At 45.9% G+C, this 15803-nt stretch overlaps 1 protein-coding gene across 1 annotated transcript in view; it reads left to right on the forward strand.

The window, feature by feature from the left end:
* Positions 1-15803, forward strand: part of ptprt (protein tyrosine phosphatase receptor type T) — a 150771-nt gene that overhangs the window by 68160 nt on the left and 66808 nt on the right. Inside the window, exon 15 of the mRNA XM_061290451.1 lies at positions 2729-2765. Within this exon, the coding sequence (XP_061146435.1) occupies positions 2729-2765 (37 nt within the window). The remainder of the gene's footprint in view (positions 1-2728; positions 2766-15803) is intronic.

Below are 15803 nucleotides of genomic sequence, written 5' to 3' on the forward strand. Positions count from 1 at the left end.
GTTTCGGATTTGTGTAGGGTACATTGTGACAGACAGCAAACGAGCAGGTGATGGAGCAAGCGTCTGATACGAGAGCATTGCGGTCGCATGGAGCGTGTTTGAAGTGAACAGCAGAGAAGAAAGGAACAAGGCAAAGTGTTGTGAAATAAAATGCACAGAACGGCTGCGCAAGACACGTCAGCTATATAAAGAGCGAGAGTTGTTTTCTTCCTATTAGTTTCAATTCACAGTTTAATTAGCAGTTTCAATCAGCAAATAACAAAATGCGTATTACAGGTAATATTTTATTTCACAACACTGCCTTGTTCCTTTGGTCTCTGCTGTTCATCCTAAAACACAAAGGCGCTCTTTAAGCAATGCGACAGTGAGCGCCCGGCGCGCTGCGGTTGCGCGACCGCACCAAATTAAGCTCCCTGCGCAGTGCGCACTGAGGTCCACTTAAATTTTAGAAAGTACATCAGGACTTTAAAAATATCTTCTAAATTTCAGCGACGGCTCTGTCACAATAATGCTACCAGCGCGGTGCAGTTGGGCGGTCGGCGGCGCGCTACGGTTGAGCGTTCTCTCTCGCACTCTCTCTCTCGCTCTCTCTCGCTCTCGCACACACGGGCACACACGCACACGCGACGAGGGGCAAGTTTTGGTTTCCAAGGGTGTTTTTATTCCTCTTCAACGTCTCTCCCATACAGAGCCGCCTTTTTCAAGTCCGCACGCGTCTTTCCCGTGCGCGCACGGAGCGCGGTGGTGCGTTTATGGGCAGTCGGAGAAATCAACGCCAACAAAAGAAATTACATCCAGCCTAGTTAAGACCATACCAAAGACTATAAAAATGGGACCCATTGCCTCCCTGCGTGTGTGACGATCATTGGGACTTGAAAAAAAAATTAAATAAAAATAAAATTAAAAAAAAAAATTCATAAAAATTGGGTGCGTATTATACATGGGTACAGGCTTTTTTCCAGCATCAGCATGCCATTTTTAGGGTGCGTATTATACATGGGGGCGCACTATACACGGAAAAAAACGGTAGTCAGTAAAATTCATAATTGACGACACATCGTTTGATGCGATGGTGCAATCCTTGATGGTGTGTTATTGTCAAATATTGTTTGTTTTTTAATCTCCATCGCGGACCGGACGTCATACGGAGGCAGTATGACTGCGCATGCGCACTATGGATCCGATGCGCAGAACGGATGCGCAAGACACGTCAGTTCTATAAAGAGCGAGAGTTGTTTTCTTCCTATTAGTTTCAATTCACAGTTTAATTAGCAGTTTCAATCAGCAAATAACAAAATGCGTATTACAGGTAATATTTTATTTCACAACACTTTGCCTTGTTCCTTTCGTCTCTGCTGTTCACTTCAAACACGCTCCATACGACCGTATCAGACGCTTGCTCGATCACCTGCTCGTTTGCTGTCACAATGTACCCTACACAAATCCGAAACGATTGTTGCGGCTCCGAGTCACGACGAGGGGCAAGTTTTGGTTTCCAAGGGTGTTTTTATTCCTCTTCAACGTCTCTCCCATACAGAGCCGCCTTTTTCACGTCCGCACGCCTTTTTCACATGTGCGCACGGATTGCGGTGGTCCCTTTACGGGCAGTCGGAGAAATCAACGCCAACAAAAAAAATTACATCCAGCCTAGTTAAGACCATACCAAAGACTATAAAAATGGGACCCATTGCCTCCCTGCGTGTGTGACGATCATTGGGACTTAAAAAAATAAAAAATAAAAATACTTTTTTTTTTAAAAAATTCATAAAAATTGGGTGCGTATTATACATGGGTACAGGCTTTTTTCCAGCATCAACATGCCATTTTTAGGGTGCGTATTATACATGGGGGCGCATTATACACGGAAAAAAACAGTATTCTTTTATTGGCTGGCTCGGGATAGTAAATTTCAGGATGCTCAGATAAGCTGACTTTGGGGGATGCAAATTTCCCATTTCATCCGATTGGGCACCATGGAGAACACGAGGAATAAAATGTCTGCGATTGGCTGGCAACCGGTGAGGGCGCGCCCCGGTGAGGAGGCCTTCACCAAATGGACGGACGGACAGACGTCTGCTTCAAAGAAAAATGACTGACTTTGCTTTTCTTCTGGTCTTCATGTTGAGAAAGCCTCTATTGGCCGTCAGGCCTCTGACTTCTCCTTTGCGCTTGTTGAGCTCAATATTATCAAGTGGCGCGGGTCGCAGAGCCCTGCGCAGGATAGATATGTAGGCGTGGCCTTTCACACGGCGCCGTGAGCATGCTATGCTAAAGGGAACTCCTCACTCTACCGCCTTGCAAGAACCACAGTATAGAAACAGTATGCCCATTTTTATGCTTGCAAGCGGGGAGAGCCAGCATCCCTTTTGTGCAACACAAAAGTGCTTGAAAGCAATTCCAATCTCTGCCCCTGGACCAATCGTATTTATTCTCAACAAGGAAGGTGGGGTCTGCAGAATATGTCTATCTTGTGAAAGCTTCAGCTGGGGTCGTCTCTGCAAACTGGTTCCAGCAAGTTGCAGAGGTGGTCTTATCTCTTGATCTTCACAACGGTCAGCCAGCAGATGTTTACACTCCCGGGTGGAGCGCGACTCAATGTTACACCAAGCATAGGCAGAATTAACAGTTCTAAGTCAGCACTTCAAAATAATCACAAAATCAAAATAAGTGTTAACCCCATAAGCAACAACGTGACCCCAACACTGTGTCCGCTCTCTTCTGCTTGCAGGAAACCAAAATTGGCTGCGTCCGTCTGGCCAACAAAGGTACGAGCGTCTTTCCACGTGTGGCTGTGGTTGTCGTCTTTGTTTCCAAAACGGCTGCGCTGCTCGTGCTGACGATGCTAGACTAGCCTTTAAAGTCACGTCCAAACGTAATTGGACGTGTAGCGTCATCAAACCGGGGCCTATTGATGCTTACATTTTAGGGGTAGTTTGGCCTTTTAACTGGGATTCGGGTTTTGAAATCTTTCAAAATTGGGGTTCCCGGATGGTGTCAGGTATGCTTTCAATTTGGAGTTTGCCGTTTTGGTCTCAAGTCAGCATTTGGAGCACGGCTCTGGGTTTGCCAAGCTCAGCTTTCAAATTGGATTTTAATTCAGGACGAGGCTTCTAAGTGACCACAACCGGGTTTCAAATTTCCTTTTATGCCCTGGGTTTGGGATTCAAAGCAAGCAAAGTAAGTTTTAAAGCAGTATTCTAAGCTTCAGACAATTCCATAATCTTCCCACCGAGCACCTTGTCGCCGAGGTCCCAATACTTTTGGCCAAGTTGCGTTGCTCAGGTGCGCCATCTAGCGCACTCAATCCAGCGCTCCTTTTCCTGCATCATCTCATGCCGCACCTGCTCAAACCTGTCAATCAAACATGGTCTTGTTTCCTGTGTGTGTGTGTGTGTGTGTGTGTGTGCGTGCGTGCGTGCGTGCGTGCGTGCGTGCGTGCGTGCGTGCACGCGTGTGTGTTCCACACTGGTGCTGGCATGTGTTCCGCCGAACTTTGTGGCTGGCTGCCCAACGTCTCGCATTTTGCAAAATAACCAACGAAGACGCAAACACGCTGGCTTAGGGCGCGGTGCCTCGTTTGCGGGTCAACCAAAGGCAGCTCCCCTGGCATGACTTCCGACTGTCATGTTGCCCAGTCGAATGATCGTTTTTCCAGCTTTTTGCATTTTGCAACTAGCCACAAAGTTTTGCCCACCGTGGTTTTCCTCCTCTGTGCTTTTTCCTTCGCCTTTTGGCTGTATGTCCTGTCGCTTTGTCAATCTCAACGCTGTCAAATCCTTTGCTCTTAGCCGCTGTTTCTTCTTTCCTTGTTTGTCTTTGTTCCCCTCTCACGCTGGCTGGCGGCGGGACGTGCGGCCCCGGTGCTCCTTAGTGGTGATAGGTAGGGGACAAATAACCACGCCGTACATTCTAGTCATCCCCAACGAAGGTGATTATTGCTTTACAGGCAGACTATCTGCTTCCCGTCTCATCACACAGTCGCCGTCGTCCACACGACCCCCCCCCCTTCTCCCCCAGAAAAGAAAAAAAATCTCCCTCATGTTTGTCACCCACCACAAATCGGCCCCCCTTCCGTCATCACACTGACTGCGTCATTGATCCTGAACTGATTTGGTCCACGTACGCCACGGCCATCCTGCTGCATTCTGTCTGTACCTCCCTCCCTCCCTCCATCCGTCCGTGTGTCGGGAAAGCGTGGGAGCGTTGATTCCATCGCCATCACGTGCGTACCACGGCGGTACACTCGCTGTGCTTGGTCCTCAATGAGGAGAATTGAATTTCAATTGAGATGACTTTACTCACTTTTCTTTTTCATTGGTGACCATGTTGCTCTTGTAGTACCATCCAGAGCCACTCGTCAAATGTCTCCACGTTTTTGTCAGACACTTTGTCCTTTTGCAAGGACGAGCGACTCACGTACGAGCGGGCTTCTTCTTCGGGTGAGGGCCGATCTCTCCTGTATCCTTGGCAACTGTCTGAATGTACGCGCTTTGTCCGCATGAGCTGGCCAGCTTTGAATATAAGTCGGATGAGAAGAAACATGGGCCAAAGAGTGGTAACGGTGACCTTCGGCACTGATGGTTGTTGCCCCGTGTCCCAGTGGCGGTGCCTTCTAGTGCTCGAGTGGCACAATTTGACGTCTAACGCTCACACGCTTTTCTATCCTGGACCTTTTCAAGCCATCTTCTCGTCTTGCATGCGCACACGTTGGCACTCCCGACACCATTTTGTTATTCATTCAGATTCCAGGATACTATTTGACTCCGATTGCCGTACGATTGACTTTGATAGCATCAAAGGCAAAGCCATCTTTTTCCACTTGCCCTACGAAAGAATACAGTTGACTTTGCAAGATGAGATTGGCTCCACTGACAGGGATGCAATCTGATTTCTCTCACAATTGTGATCCGATCTGTGCCAGTTCCAATAGAATTTGGTTCATTGCCTCCATATTTGCCGATTCAAATCTGATGCCATCTGGATGATTTGTTCTTATCCCATTGGGATATGAGACTCTAATGACATGGTCACACAACTTGCGTGAATAAATTTTATCGTTTCGATTCCAGTGGGATTTGATTCACTCCAATTACAAATTTACATTGTCAAGTCAAGTCAAGTTTATTTGTATAGCCCTAAATCACAAGCAGTCTCAAAGGGCTTCACATAGACAAAAATTGACAGTTATTCTCAAAGCATCCCCTGATCTTAAGCTCCCAAAAGGGCAAGGAAAAACTCAAAAAAAACCTGCCAGGGGAAAATGAGAAACCTTGATAAGGGACCACAGATGGAAGGATCCCCCTTTCAGGATCACCAGGTTGAAATGGATGCAGAGAAGGCACACATGATACATAATATGAAAATCAATGAAAAAAAGTGGATGCCCAAGTCAAAGCGAAGCGCTGCCGGAGGAGCCCTCAATTGTCCTGGCAGTGTCTTCGAGGAGGTTGAGCTGCAGTTCCCCCGTCCTGAATTGGTCCATGAGAATCCAGATCACCGCTGTCATCCTGGGTGCCACCTAACCACCTCCCCGGCCGGCGAGGGGGGTGGGGTGGAGAGGGAGAGTAAACAAACTCCAGCCGAATCGGCCACTACAGATTAGTTAAAGGCCATATCGTAGAAATGTGTCTTTAAACGTGTCTTAAATGTTTCTACTGAGGTAGCAGTCCTAATATCCATTGGTAGGGCATTCCAAAGCTCTGGAGCCCGAATAGAAAATGCTCTAGACACTGCAGATATTTTCTTGGCCCACGGTGTCGCTAAAAGAGTAGCGTTTTGCGAACGGAGGTTACGCGACGGAACATAAGGAACAACTAGGTCGACGAGATATGAAGGCGCTAAGCCATGCAGTGAATTATAGGTTAATAGAAGAACCTTGAAGTCACATCTTAAATAGACCGGGAGCCAATGTAAGTTGGCTAATATTGGGGTAATGTGATCAAATTTTCTTGTCCGTGAGAGCAGCCTTGCAGCAGCATTTTGTACTAATTGTAGACTTTTGATCCGGGACTTAGGAAGACCAGAGAATAATACATTACAGTAGTCCAGGCGCGACGTGACGAACGCATGTATAATAGTTTCCGCATCACCGATCGAGAGGATCGGACGAATCTTTGCAATATTACGAAGGTGAAAAAACGCAATTCTGGTTATATTCTTAATGTGCTTTTGAAAGGAGAGAGTTTGGTTAAATATTACCTCGAGATTAGTTACAGTATCGCTCTGAGTGATAGTACGGTTATCTATAGTTAAAGCGGTTTCCTTGAAAAATTGTTGATAACGAGTTGGACCAGTTATCAACATCTCAGTTTTATCTGGGTTAAGACGAAGGAAGTTGAGAGACATCCATTGCTTGATCTCCGCAAGGCACGCCTCAAGATTACAACAATCCCGGGGATCTGTCATCGATAACGGCATATATAATTGGGTGTCATCCGCATAGCATTGAAAACTAATATTATATTTACGTATTATGTCCCCAAGCGGAATCATATAAATATTAAATAGAATTGGTCTGAGTACCGATCCCTGTGGGACACCACACGTAACATTATAGAGCTCCGAGGACGCATTGCCATGGACCACTCGGTGTGTCCTGTCTGATAGATAGGAATGGAACCAGCCTAGTGCTGACCCTGAAATACCAACACAACTTTTAAGACGCCCTAATAAAATATCGAAGTCTACAGTGTCGAAGGCAGCACTAAGATCGAGTAGTAACAATATAGATGAAGTGTTTGAATCCATAGCTATGAGGAGATCGTTAGTCACTTTAGCAAGTGCTGTCTCAGTGGAATGATTAGCTCTAAAACCAGACTGAAAAGAGTCATATCGATTATTGGCAACCATGTAATCAATAAGCTGCTGCGCTACTACATTTTCAAGAAGTTTTGCTATGAATGGGAGGTTTGAAACTGGCCTATAATTACTGAGACAGTCCGGGTCAAGATTTGGTCGCTTAAGTAACGATTTAATGATAGCGGTTTTAAAGGCTGTTGGCACTATCCCAGAGGAGACAGACAGATTGATTAGTATATTTAAGACGGACGGTCCTAAAATGTGAAATAATTCTTGAAGTAGTTTGGCTGGAAGAGGGTCGAGTAAACATGTTGTTTGTTTAGCCGCACTAACCAAATGTGTAAGACTTTCAAGGGACACGCTTTTAAAATTTGAGAGGGTTGTTGCATGATCATCAGCGTTGGTAAACGGCGGGCTCGACTGAGCGATTGGAGTGGTATTCTTGATCTCGTCCCTACTGGATTCAATATTTTGAGCAAACAATTTCATGAATTTGTCAGCTGAGTGGAAGGAACTATCGGGGGTCGGCTGGCGTAGAGTGAGCTTTGCCACTGTATCAAATAGGTGTTTAGGATTGTTTTTATTGAGATTAATAACTTGCGAAAAATATCGAGTTTTTGCTAAGATAAGCGCATCTTTATATTTCAGGAGGCTATCCTGCCATGCCTGATGGAAAACCTCAAGTTTGGTTAGACGCCATCTGTGCTCATGCTTTCTACATAATTGCTTAAGCGTACGTGTTTCATCTGTGAACCACGGAGTAGGCAATCTACGGCGAGTTTTCAGACGTAACGGCGCCACAGAGTCAATGGCATTTAACAATGTCGCATTGAATTCATTTGTAAGATTATCAATAGAGCCGGTGTATGCGGGAAATATGCCGGTTGCCGGCGACAGTAACTCAGATAGCGCAGTTGTAGTCATGGAGTTAAAATTACGGCTCCTATAATGCTGATTGCTCTCTTGTCTTTGACAAGGAACTAGAATTTCTAATTTCATTAAGTAATGATCAGACAGAACAGTAGTGTATGGCAGTACTGCTATATTTGAGGTTGCAAGTCCTCGGGATAATACCAGATCTATGGTATTTCCATTCTTATGCGTTGCTGCCTGTACGGCTTGCGTAAAACCAAATCAGTTAAAGTCTGAAACGCCGAAGTAAGTGGCTCTGATGGTGAATTCATGTGGATGTTGAAATCACCCATGATAATTACTATATTATAATTGGTTACTAGATCAGCCACGAATTCTGAAAATTCATCCAGGAAGCCAGAGTAAGCCCCAGGTGGACGGTAAATAACAGCAAGATCAAATGACGGTAGAGCGGTGGATCGGACAAATGTTTTAAATACGTTGATCGAACGAGGCCTAAATCTAAGCTCGGAATTCGAGATAAGGGCGACACCCCCACCATTTTTTCGAGGACGCGCCACATGCAAGCTCACAAAATTTGGAGGCGAGGCCTCGTTAAGCGGCAGCAGTTCATTAGGTTTTAACCAGGTCTTGCAGAGACCAAAAACGTTTAGATTATGTTCCGTGAAGAGGTCATTAACGAGAACTGCTTTCGTATGAAGCGATCTAATATTCATAAAACCGAGTTTAAGTGTAATCGGTCGATCAGGGTGCGTATCTATCGACGGATATTTAAACGAGATGCGAGTAAGATTGTGTTCTCTAGGCCTGACATCACCTCTCGAATGTTTGTTAGCGCGGTGGGACGATACGACCGTGGGAATCTGATAGTAAATATTTGTTACACATGTAAAATTATCTGAAACAGGCACCGTTTCATCAGCAAAACCGGTAGGGGTGGAGTGATTGGATTTGTCTACTACCCCAGTAGAAAGTGTGTTGATGTGTACTGTAGCACTATTCAAACTGTCACGCTCTAGTCTACACGAGGAGCTATGTGCATGCTGGAAGTCTAGCCTAGCGCGAGTTAAGTTAAGTTTAGCTTAACAGACTCCAAACCCATCCTGACAGGTGGCCTAATCACCTGTGCCCCGGCCTGTTCTAAAGTGACCTGTCATGTGCGGTTCAAACAGTAATCTATATTCCTAGAAAGAGTGAAGGCGCCTTCACGGTTAGGGTGAAGGCCGTCCTTCCTCAGCAGGTCGAGGCGGCCCCAGAAGGAGGGCCAGTTATCTATAAAATACAGTCCCTGCTTTTTACAGAACCCAGCCATCCATCGATTAAGGGAGCATAATCTACTAAACCTCTCATCAGTGCCTCTCCCAGGCAGGGGGCTAGAGACAAATACTCGATGCCGACTCATCTTTCTGGCAAGATCGCAAATCCTCGCTATGTTTCTCTTTGTGATCTCTGATTGCCTCATCCTAACATCATTGGAGCCGACGTGTCTCACTATGTCCGAGTAGCTAGTGTTGTTGGAACTACGCTGTTGACTAGACCTATTGGGAGTCAGCTCCCTAAGATTAGCTTCTATGTCGGGTGCTCTGCCCCCAGGAATACACATTACCGTGGCTGGATTTTTAAGCGTAATATTTCGGGTAATGGAGTCACCTATGACCAAAGTGCGAGGGCCAGTAGACCGAGATGACTTTGGACGGCTATGCGTCTTACCTGGCTCATCGCGATTAGCAAGCCGCTTGGAGCTAATGCTAACTGGGCTAGCGGGCTGACTACAGTCCGCGTCTGTATCCGCCACATCTACTGTTATCGCGCAATTCTGCTCTAACTGGCGGACACGTCCCTCTCATCATCATCATCATCATCATCATCATCATCGGTTTAAGGTCCGCTTTCCAGGCGCCGCTGGGTTGGACTGGGTTCTCGATATGGCCTTCTTCCACCGGGAACGGTCCATGGCCATCTCGTGGTTGATGCCGAGTGCCTCCATGTCGACTGCCACGGTCACCTGCCAGGTCTATTTAGGTCGGCCACTGGGTCTTGTTCCCTCTACGTTATACGACATAACTTTCTTCACCCAGTCGTTCTCGTCCTTCCTCACTACATGTCCGTACCATCACAGTCTGCCTCTCCTCACCACATCCACTATGGCCTCCACTCCCATCTTCTGTGTCAGCTCTGCACTGCTCTTTTCTTCCCTCATTGAAACACCACACATCCATCTGATCATTCTCATTTCTGCTCTGTTTAGTTTGTCTTCGTGTTCTGTTTTCAGGGCCCATGCCTCACTTCCGTACGTCATACTACCTCTAACATAGGCTGAGTACACTTGGCCTCTCATCTTCAGGGATGGGGCCTTAGATGTTAAAAAGGGCATGAGTTCCCTGAATTTCTTCCACCCGCTTCTCACCCTTGTGGTCACTGCTAGGTCCACCCCCTCATCAGCGTTAATCATGTCTCCAAGATAGCAGAAGCTGCCCACCACCTCGTACATCTCCCCATCTACCACGAGCCCCTCTTGCTCAGCTGGGTTTGCTTGGGCGACTTCTCCCCCACACCGCTTGCAATGGAAGGTCTCACTTGCAGCTAGTAGGCTGCCTTTTACTCCGCTGCATCTTCGATGTACCCATCTCTGGCAACCCTTGCACCGGATAGAGTTAGCTTGCACTCCCTTCCCGCAAACTCCACATGGCCATGCTCCTGACTGCAATATCACTCCCAGGCCAGCACCACCGACCATGACCTTTGATTTTGCCGCATTCACCTTCATTCCTTTCACTTCCAGGCATGTCTTCCAGGCCGCTAGCTTGCTAGCTAGGTCTTCTCGGCTGTGAGCCATCAATACCAGGTCATCCGCGTAGAGCAGCTCCCATGGTAGTCCACCCCTCACTTCCCTCGATACCACATCCATCACGATAGCAAACAGTAATGGGCTGAGCACTGATCCCTGGTGCACCCCTACCCTTACTTCAAACCCATTACTGTCGCCAACTCCTGTTCTAACAGTTGTGCAGGCTCTGCAATAGAGAGCCATCACAGCCTTTACCAGTCCCTCTTCCACACCCGACTTCCTTAGGGCCCACCTCACCACCTCCCTTGGCACCCTCTAGCAGGGACAACCTCTCTAAGAGAAGGGTGCAGTTGGTGGACGAAGCCGTACAAACCTCTTGATCCGCAGCCATACTTTGTGTCCGATGATCGATGGTAGACAAACGGCCACGAAGCCTCCGCTCTCTCAGGTACTCCGGCTGTGAAGTAAAAAGATTGAACAGTGTAATAAAAAGATTCAAACTTACTTTAGAATCAGTGAGATGAGTTCCACGCTGGAGAAAACAAGATCGTCCAAGCTGTGGCTGGAAGCTCTGCTCCGCTCTCCAGGATATTGTTCACTCACATGATTTCAAAGGGATCTCAATTTGTTTTGTGATTCCGTTGGATTCACTCCAATTGCGATGCAACAAGATATGATTGATTGCAATTTCAGTGTGAAGTGATTCCTTCAACGGCAGTGCGATCGCCATACAATTGAAATGGATTCGCTGGCATTGCAATGTGACAGTGAGTAGTGGTGACCGCTTGAAATGAACCGCTTACGTTGGAATTTAACTTTGGTCTGTTGTTAGCAGGGCTGTGGACCATGAGTCCGAGTCCGGCTGTCCATTTTTTCTGTTAATTCATGTGACTGCTTAGTCTTTATTCAAGGCTAATTTAGATCAAAATCTAAATAATTACAACAGTTTTGTGATGGCTTTGTCTTTATTAAACATATAAACGAATACAATAAACAGATACTTTCAAGTTTTAATCATTAATTACACCATTATAGCTCAGACATTTATCTAAACACAAATAATTAGTGACGACCCCACAACTATCGAAACACATCAATGATATAAGCTGGGTGACATAATCGTCCTTTACATTGGTACATATTGTAAACATTAGGCTAAGTGCAACTCAACGTGGCCGCATTGATCGTAACTTACGCTCCGTTTCCCCCCTAAATCTAGAGGCAAAACATTGTTCTCTCGTTGCTCCAGGGTTCTTCCATCTTGGCTGCGCGCGGGGCATTGTGGGTCTTGTACGTGCACGCACGCAGGCAGGCAGGCGCGGGCGCGCACGCAACAACTAAATTTGTCTTCATAACAAGCAAGCAGGGCTGTGGACAGTATTCCTACGCGCATTCTCAGCAGCATGATGAAAATAAAATTCAATAACGTCACTGAGGCATATTTTAACGAACTCCACTTCATTGTATGGCATTTTAGCCCGTGCAATGTTCCAAGCCAGTTGAAACAATGCAAGTGTGACAGTCTCTGAGTGCTTCGTAATTGTTTTGAAAAACTGTACCTATTTTTCTGCCTGACTTATTCAAAGTCTCCAAACTTGTGCTTGCGAAATTCAGTCCCTTTTGCAAAGTCCTTATCGATATTGGCATGAAGTGAGCTGAAGTGGCGCTGACCATTTGAAGCTTTTAAATGCGCCAATGACGTCCGAGATATCAGGCAGAATGGCTTGCCATAGCGTTCAACAAAAAACAACTTTAACTCTGTTAAAAACGTCCTGTGTTCATCGTCATATATTCGTTTAGCTGTGCATTTTTTCCTCGCCATTTTGGCAAGCGTCTTGTCAGCTTTTCTGGACCTAATGGGCACCCGTAGTCACAGTCGCCATTCATCAAAAAGCCAGTAAAACCAATCGCTCTGTTTGTCCCTCCTCCTTTGCGGGATTTCCCCTCACGCGCATGCGCGTTTGACCAAAAACCGAAGCAAATACGCACGAAAAATAAACACAAATGTTTTTTTTTTTTATTGTCGGACTCGGTGGACTCGGTCAAAATCAGCACCGAGTCCGGCAAAAATGACAGAGTCCGACCGAGTCCGAGTCCCCGAGTCGGAGTCCACAGCCCTGGTTGTTAGTCAAGAAATCATATGGGTTCCCGCTGCCATTAATGACGCTAGCACCCCTCACTTGTAATTGGAAATGACTAGTTGTGGATTCTTTGTGGGAAATAAAAGTGTGTGTGCATGCAAAGTGTCACTTTCAATGGACATTTCCATTAGAGGTGAGGTCGCACGTGATTGTTACCGTCGGAGGCGCTGATGCAATAAGGCGCCGCCGGTTAAGTGAGCCGGCATGACGCAAATGCGAGACGAGTCAAAAGGCCGAGACAGCGCCTACAGCGCGCAAGCGCAGCGCGAGACTGGAGGCAGGACAAAGTGCAAATGGGCATTTGTGCCACAAAACGCCATCAAATTCCCTGAGCATTGGCTATCACAGGATGGCTGCGGCACGACAGCATGATGGCGAGCGGTGCACCATGTGGATCGTCGCTCACGTTACGACCGTGAACTGCAATCGAGCTCCAACGACATACAGGCAATCACACATCTGGTGGGAAATGGATGCATGGCAGTTGCAGCACATTTCCTCCCATTCCTTGCCATTATGGGGTGAAGTGATTCCTACCAGTGACAAAATGATTAATTCCTTTTTTCAACCCAATTAAGATTCAGGATCCTTCAAGATCCTTTTTTCATCCCAATTAAGAGGCAAGGCAGTTTCTCCAAAATCCGCTCCACTTACTGTTCATGTTGACACAATGCCCATTCGAAGCGATTCACTCTATTTGGAATGCGATGTGATTCCCGTATCATTCTGATAGTTTACAATGCACCACAATTCACTCCAAAAAAGATCCGACCCAATCTGCTCTTATTAGAATGCCATGTGATTTATGACCATTGCGGTACGATTAACGCTAGCTACGATGCGATCTGACTCACTCCGATTACACAAATGTGAATAATTCCACAATTCGATACCGTGCAATTCACTGGGACGTGATACGAGGTCATATGCCTCACTGAAATTCGGATGATTCACTTCACTTCCAATACCGTGTGAGCCACTTACTGTAAACTCAAGTGATATTCTTTTTGAAAGTTAGATTGTAATTGATCCACATTCATGCAATATTCTTTTTGATAGATTATATGATTTGATCTACCTCAATCCCAATGCAATATGATTCTTGCCAATTACAACATGATACGTTGCGAGTCACTCCAATTCATTGAGTTATTAATTTATATGTTTTTCACTCTGATTATCATATAATTTTTTGTCATTTATATTTTCATGTAATGCAAATTGATTCGTGCCAATCTCGAGGAACAACAGTTCATCAATAATTGATTAGAAATCGATTATCAAATTCAGTGACAACACTTAGACATTTAGAGCTCTCATTGAATTGCTCAAATGCTCAGAATTTCAACTTAGAAACTGCCAATGTTCTTTTCAATGCAACAGATGAGCCATTGCCATATTCACAGTCATCGATATGATTTACAATGATGATTCATGATGAGGTTTTTCTTTGGTTGGTTGTTTTCCTAACTTCACTAAAGCTACGAGTCTTGTGATCACGCTTACCTAGCTGACTCAGAAAGACAGACGAGAGACTCAACAACAAAATACAGTATGTAGTGCTTCCATGCACACAACGCACGTCGGAATCTTTCAAGTACATGCGCGCAGGCAGCATCGTTCACATTAGTAATCCTGTTAAACAGACTCAGTCATGCTAACACTAATCCATACAGGAGGCAAGCATCACCCCCCACCCCCACCCACGGCCATGTAACCATGTAATACACACGCACACTCAGGCTTGAGTTGCGCTAAAATTTATGCATTTTATGTGTGTTGAGTAAATACTTAATAATGTATGAGGGGGGGGGCTACATTTCCACATGCATTCTTCTGCTGAGATATTCCAAACATGTTTGGTATAGTCAACAAACACACACGCGCACACTGGCATAAAATCAAGGTGTACCTAATATCTCATTCGGGGCCAGTGCGAGAAGAATCAATCTTGTGTGTTTGGATGAGATTAACTTTTTAATATCTGCGCTCTCCGGCGTAATTCCCCTCGGATCACTTCATCATGCAATCTGAGCGAGCGAGATGAACAAAGAGAGAGAGGGGAGGGAATAAAAATACATGTCCACAGATGGCTACAAATACGTGTATGCAGGAACAACACCTCCACACCGGACGATGATGATGAATACAATACTCGGTCCAGTTGTCGTGGTTACAGATGCAAAAAGACCTTCAGGGGATGAAGACGTGCAAGAATCACACTTATGCGTGCACCGTATCACATACGCACATCGTCCTAACATTATAAAAGATCACTTGAAAGTTATTTGAACAACATGACAACATAGGACATAAAGCATTACAAAGGAGAAGTATCAAATACTAATACGCTAACCCTTGCTGCGCTAATACGATATTGCAAGATCCTGAGTATAAATGTCACAATGGTAGCTCAATTGCCCTGTAATGGGCTGAAATTTCAAGTGAGAACGAATCAAACGCGAACATGTTAACAATGGCGATACAAATGAATAGTAACATCACAAGACGAGTACAAAGATGACATCTCGAAGCATTTGACACGCTGCCCTTTGATCAAACGCAAAAAGCCAATCAAAGCATTTCTGTCCAAAGTCACAGCGGGCCACAGTGGAGGAATGAGAAAAGCCACTTTGAGCTCAGACCGAGTTTTGGACTGTAAAAATAAAAGCGGTTTGTCCTCGTGCTGACGCAGGTCCAAGCGTAAAAATTGTCCGGCCGCCCCCTCTGATGTTGCCAGGCCGTGTCTCTGTCCGGAAAATGGATCTGACGCTAAGCGAGAGCAGCCAAAAACACTAAAGATGGTCAAGTGGTGACAAACGGGGGTCAGCAAGCGCCTGCAGGGGTGCGTGATGAGAATGCACCACCCCACCAAACCGCACGGGCCCTGTTTTAGGAGGCAGGAATCTCACCGCGGGCTCTCGCCAAATGACAGAGCGAGCTTTTTGTTGCGTGTTGTCCTTCAAATAAAATAGGATGGAATAGCAGAAACGATACAGAACAGAAAAGCCCAAACCGTGCAGAGCAGCTAAAAGCAGATATAAGAGCGCAATGTACGCACTGCAATGTGCGCAATTTGCGCACTTGAGGCTGAGCAGGCCGCATGCAGCCCCGACTGGCTTTTTTATTGCGCTGACGCCAATGTCGTCAAAAGCTGAAGGCATGTTATTGATTTTGAGCGCTCTCCATTTATGCTCACATCA

The sequence above is a fragment of the Syngnathus typhle genome, linkage group LG11, assembly GCF_033458585.1.
Source record: "Syngnathus typhle isolate RoL2023-S1 ecotype Sweden linkage group LG11, RoL_Styp_1.0, whole genome shotgun sequence".
In the NCBI taxonomy this organism is placed as follows: domain Eukaryota; kingdom Metazoa; phylum Chordata; class Actinopteri; order Syngnathiformes; family Syngnathidae; genus Syngnathus; species Syngnathus typhle.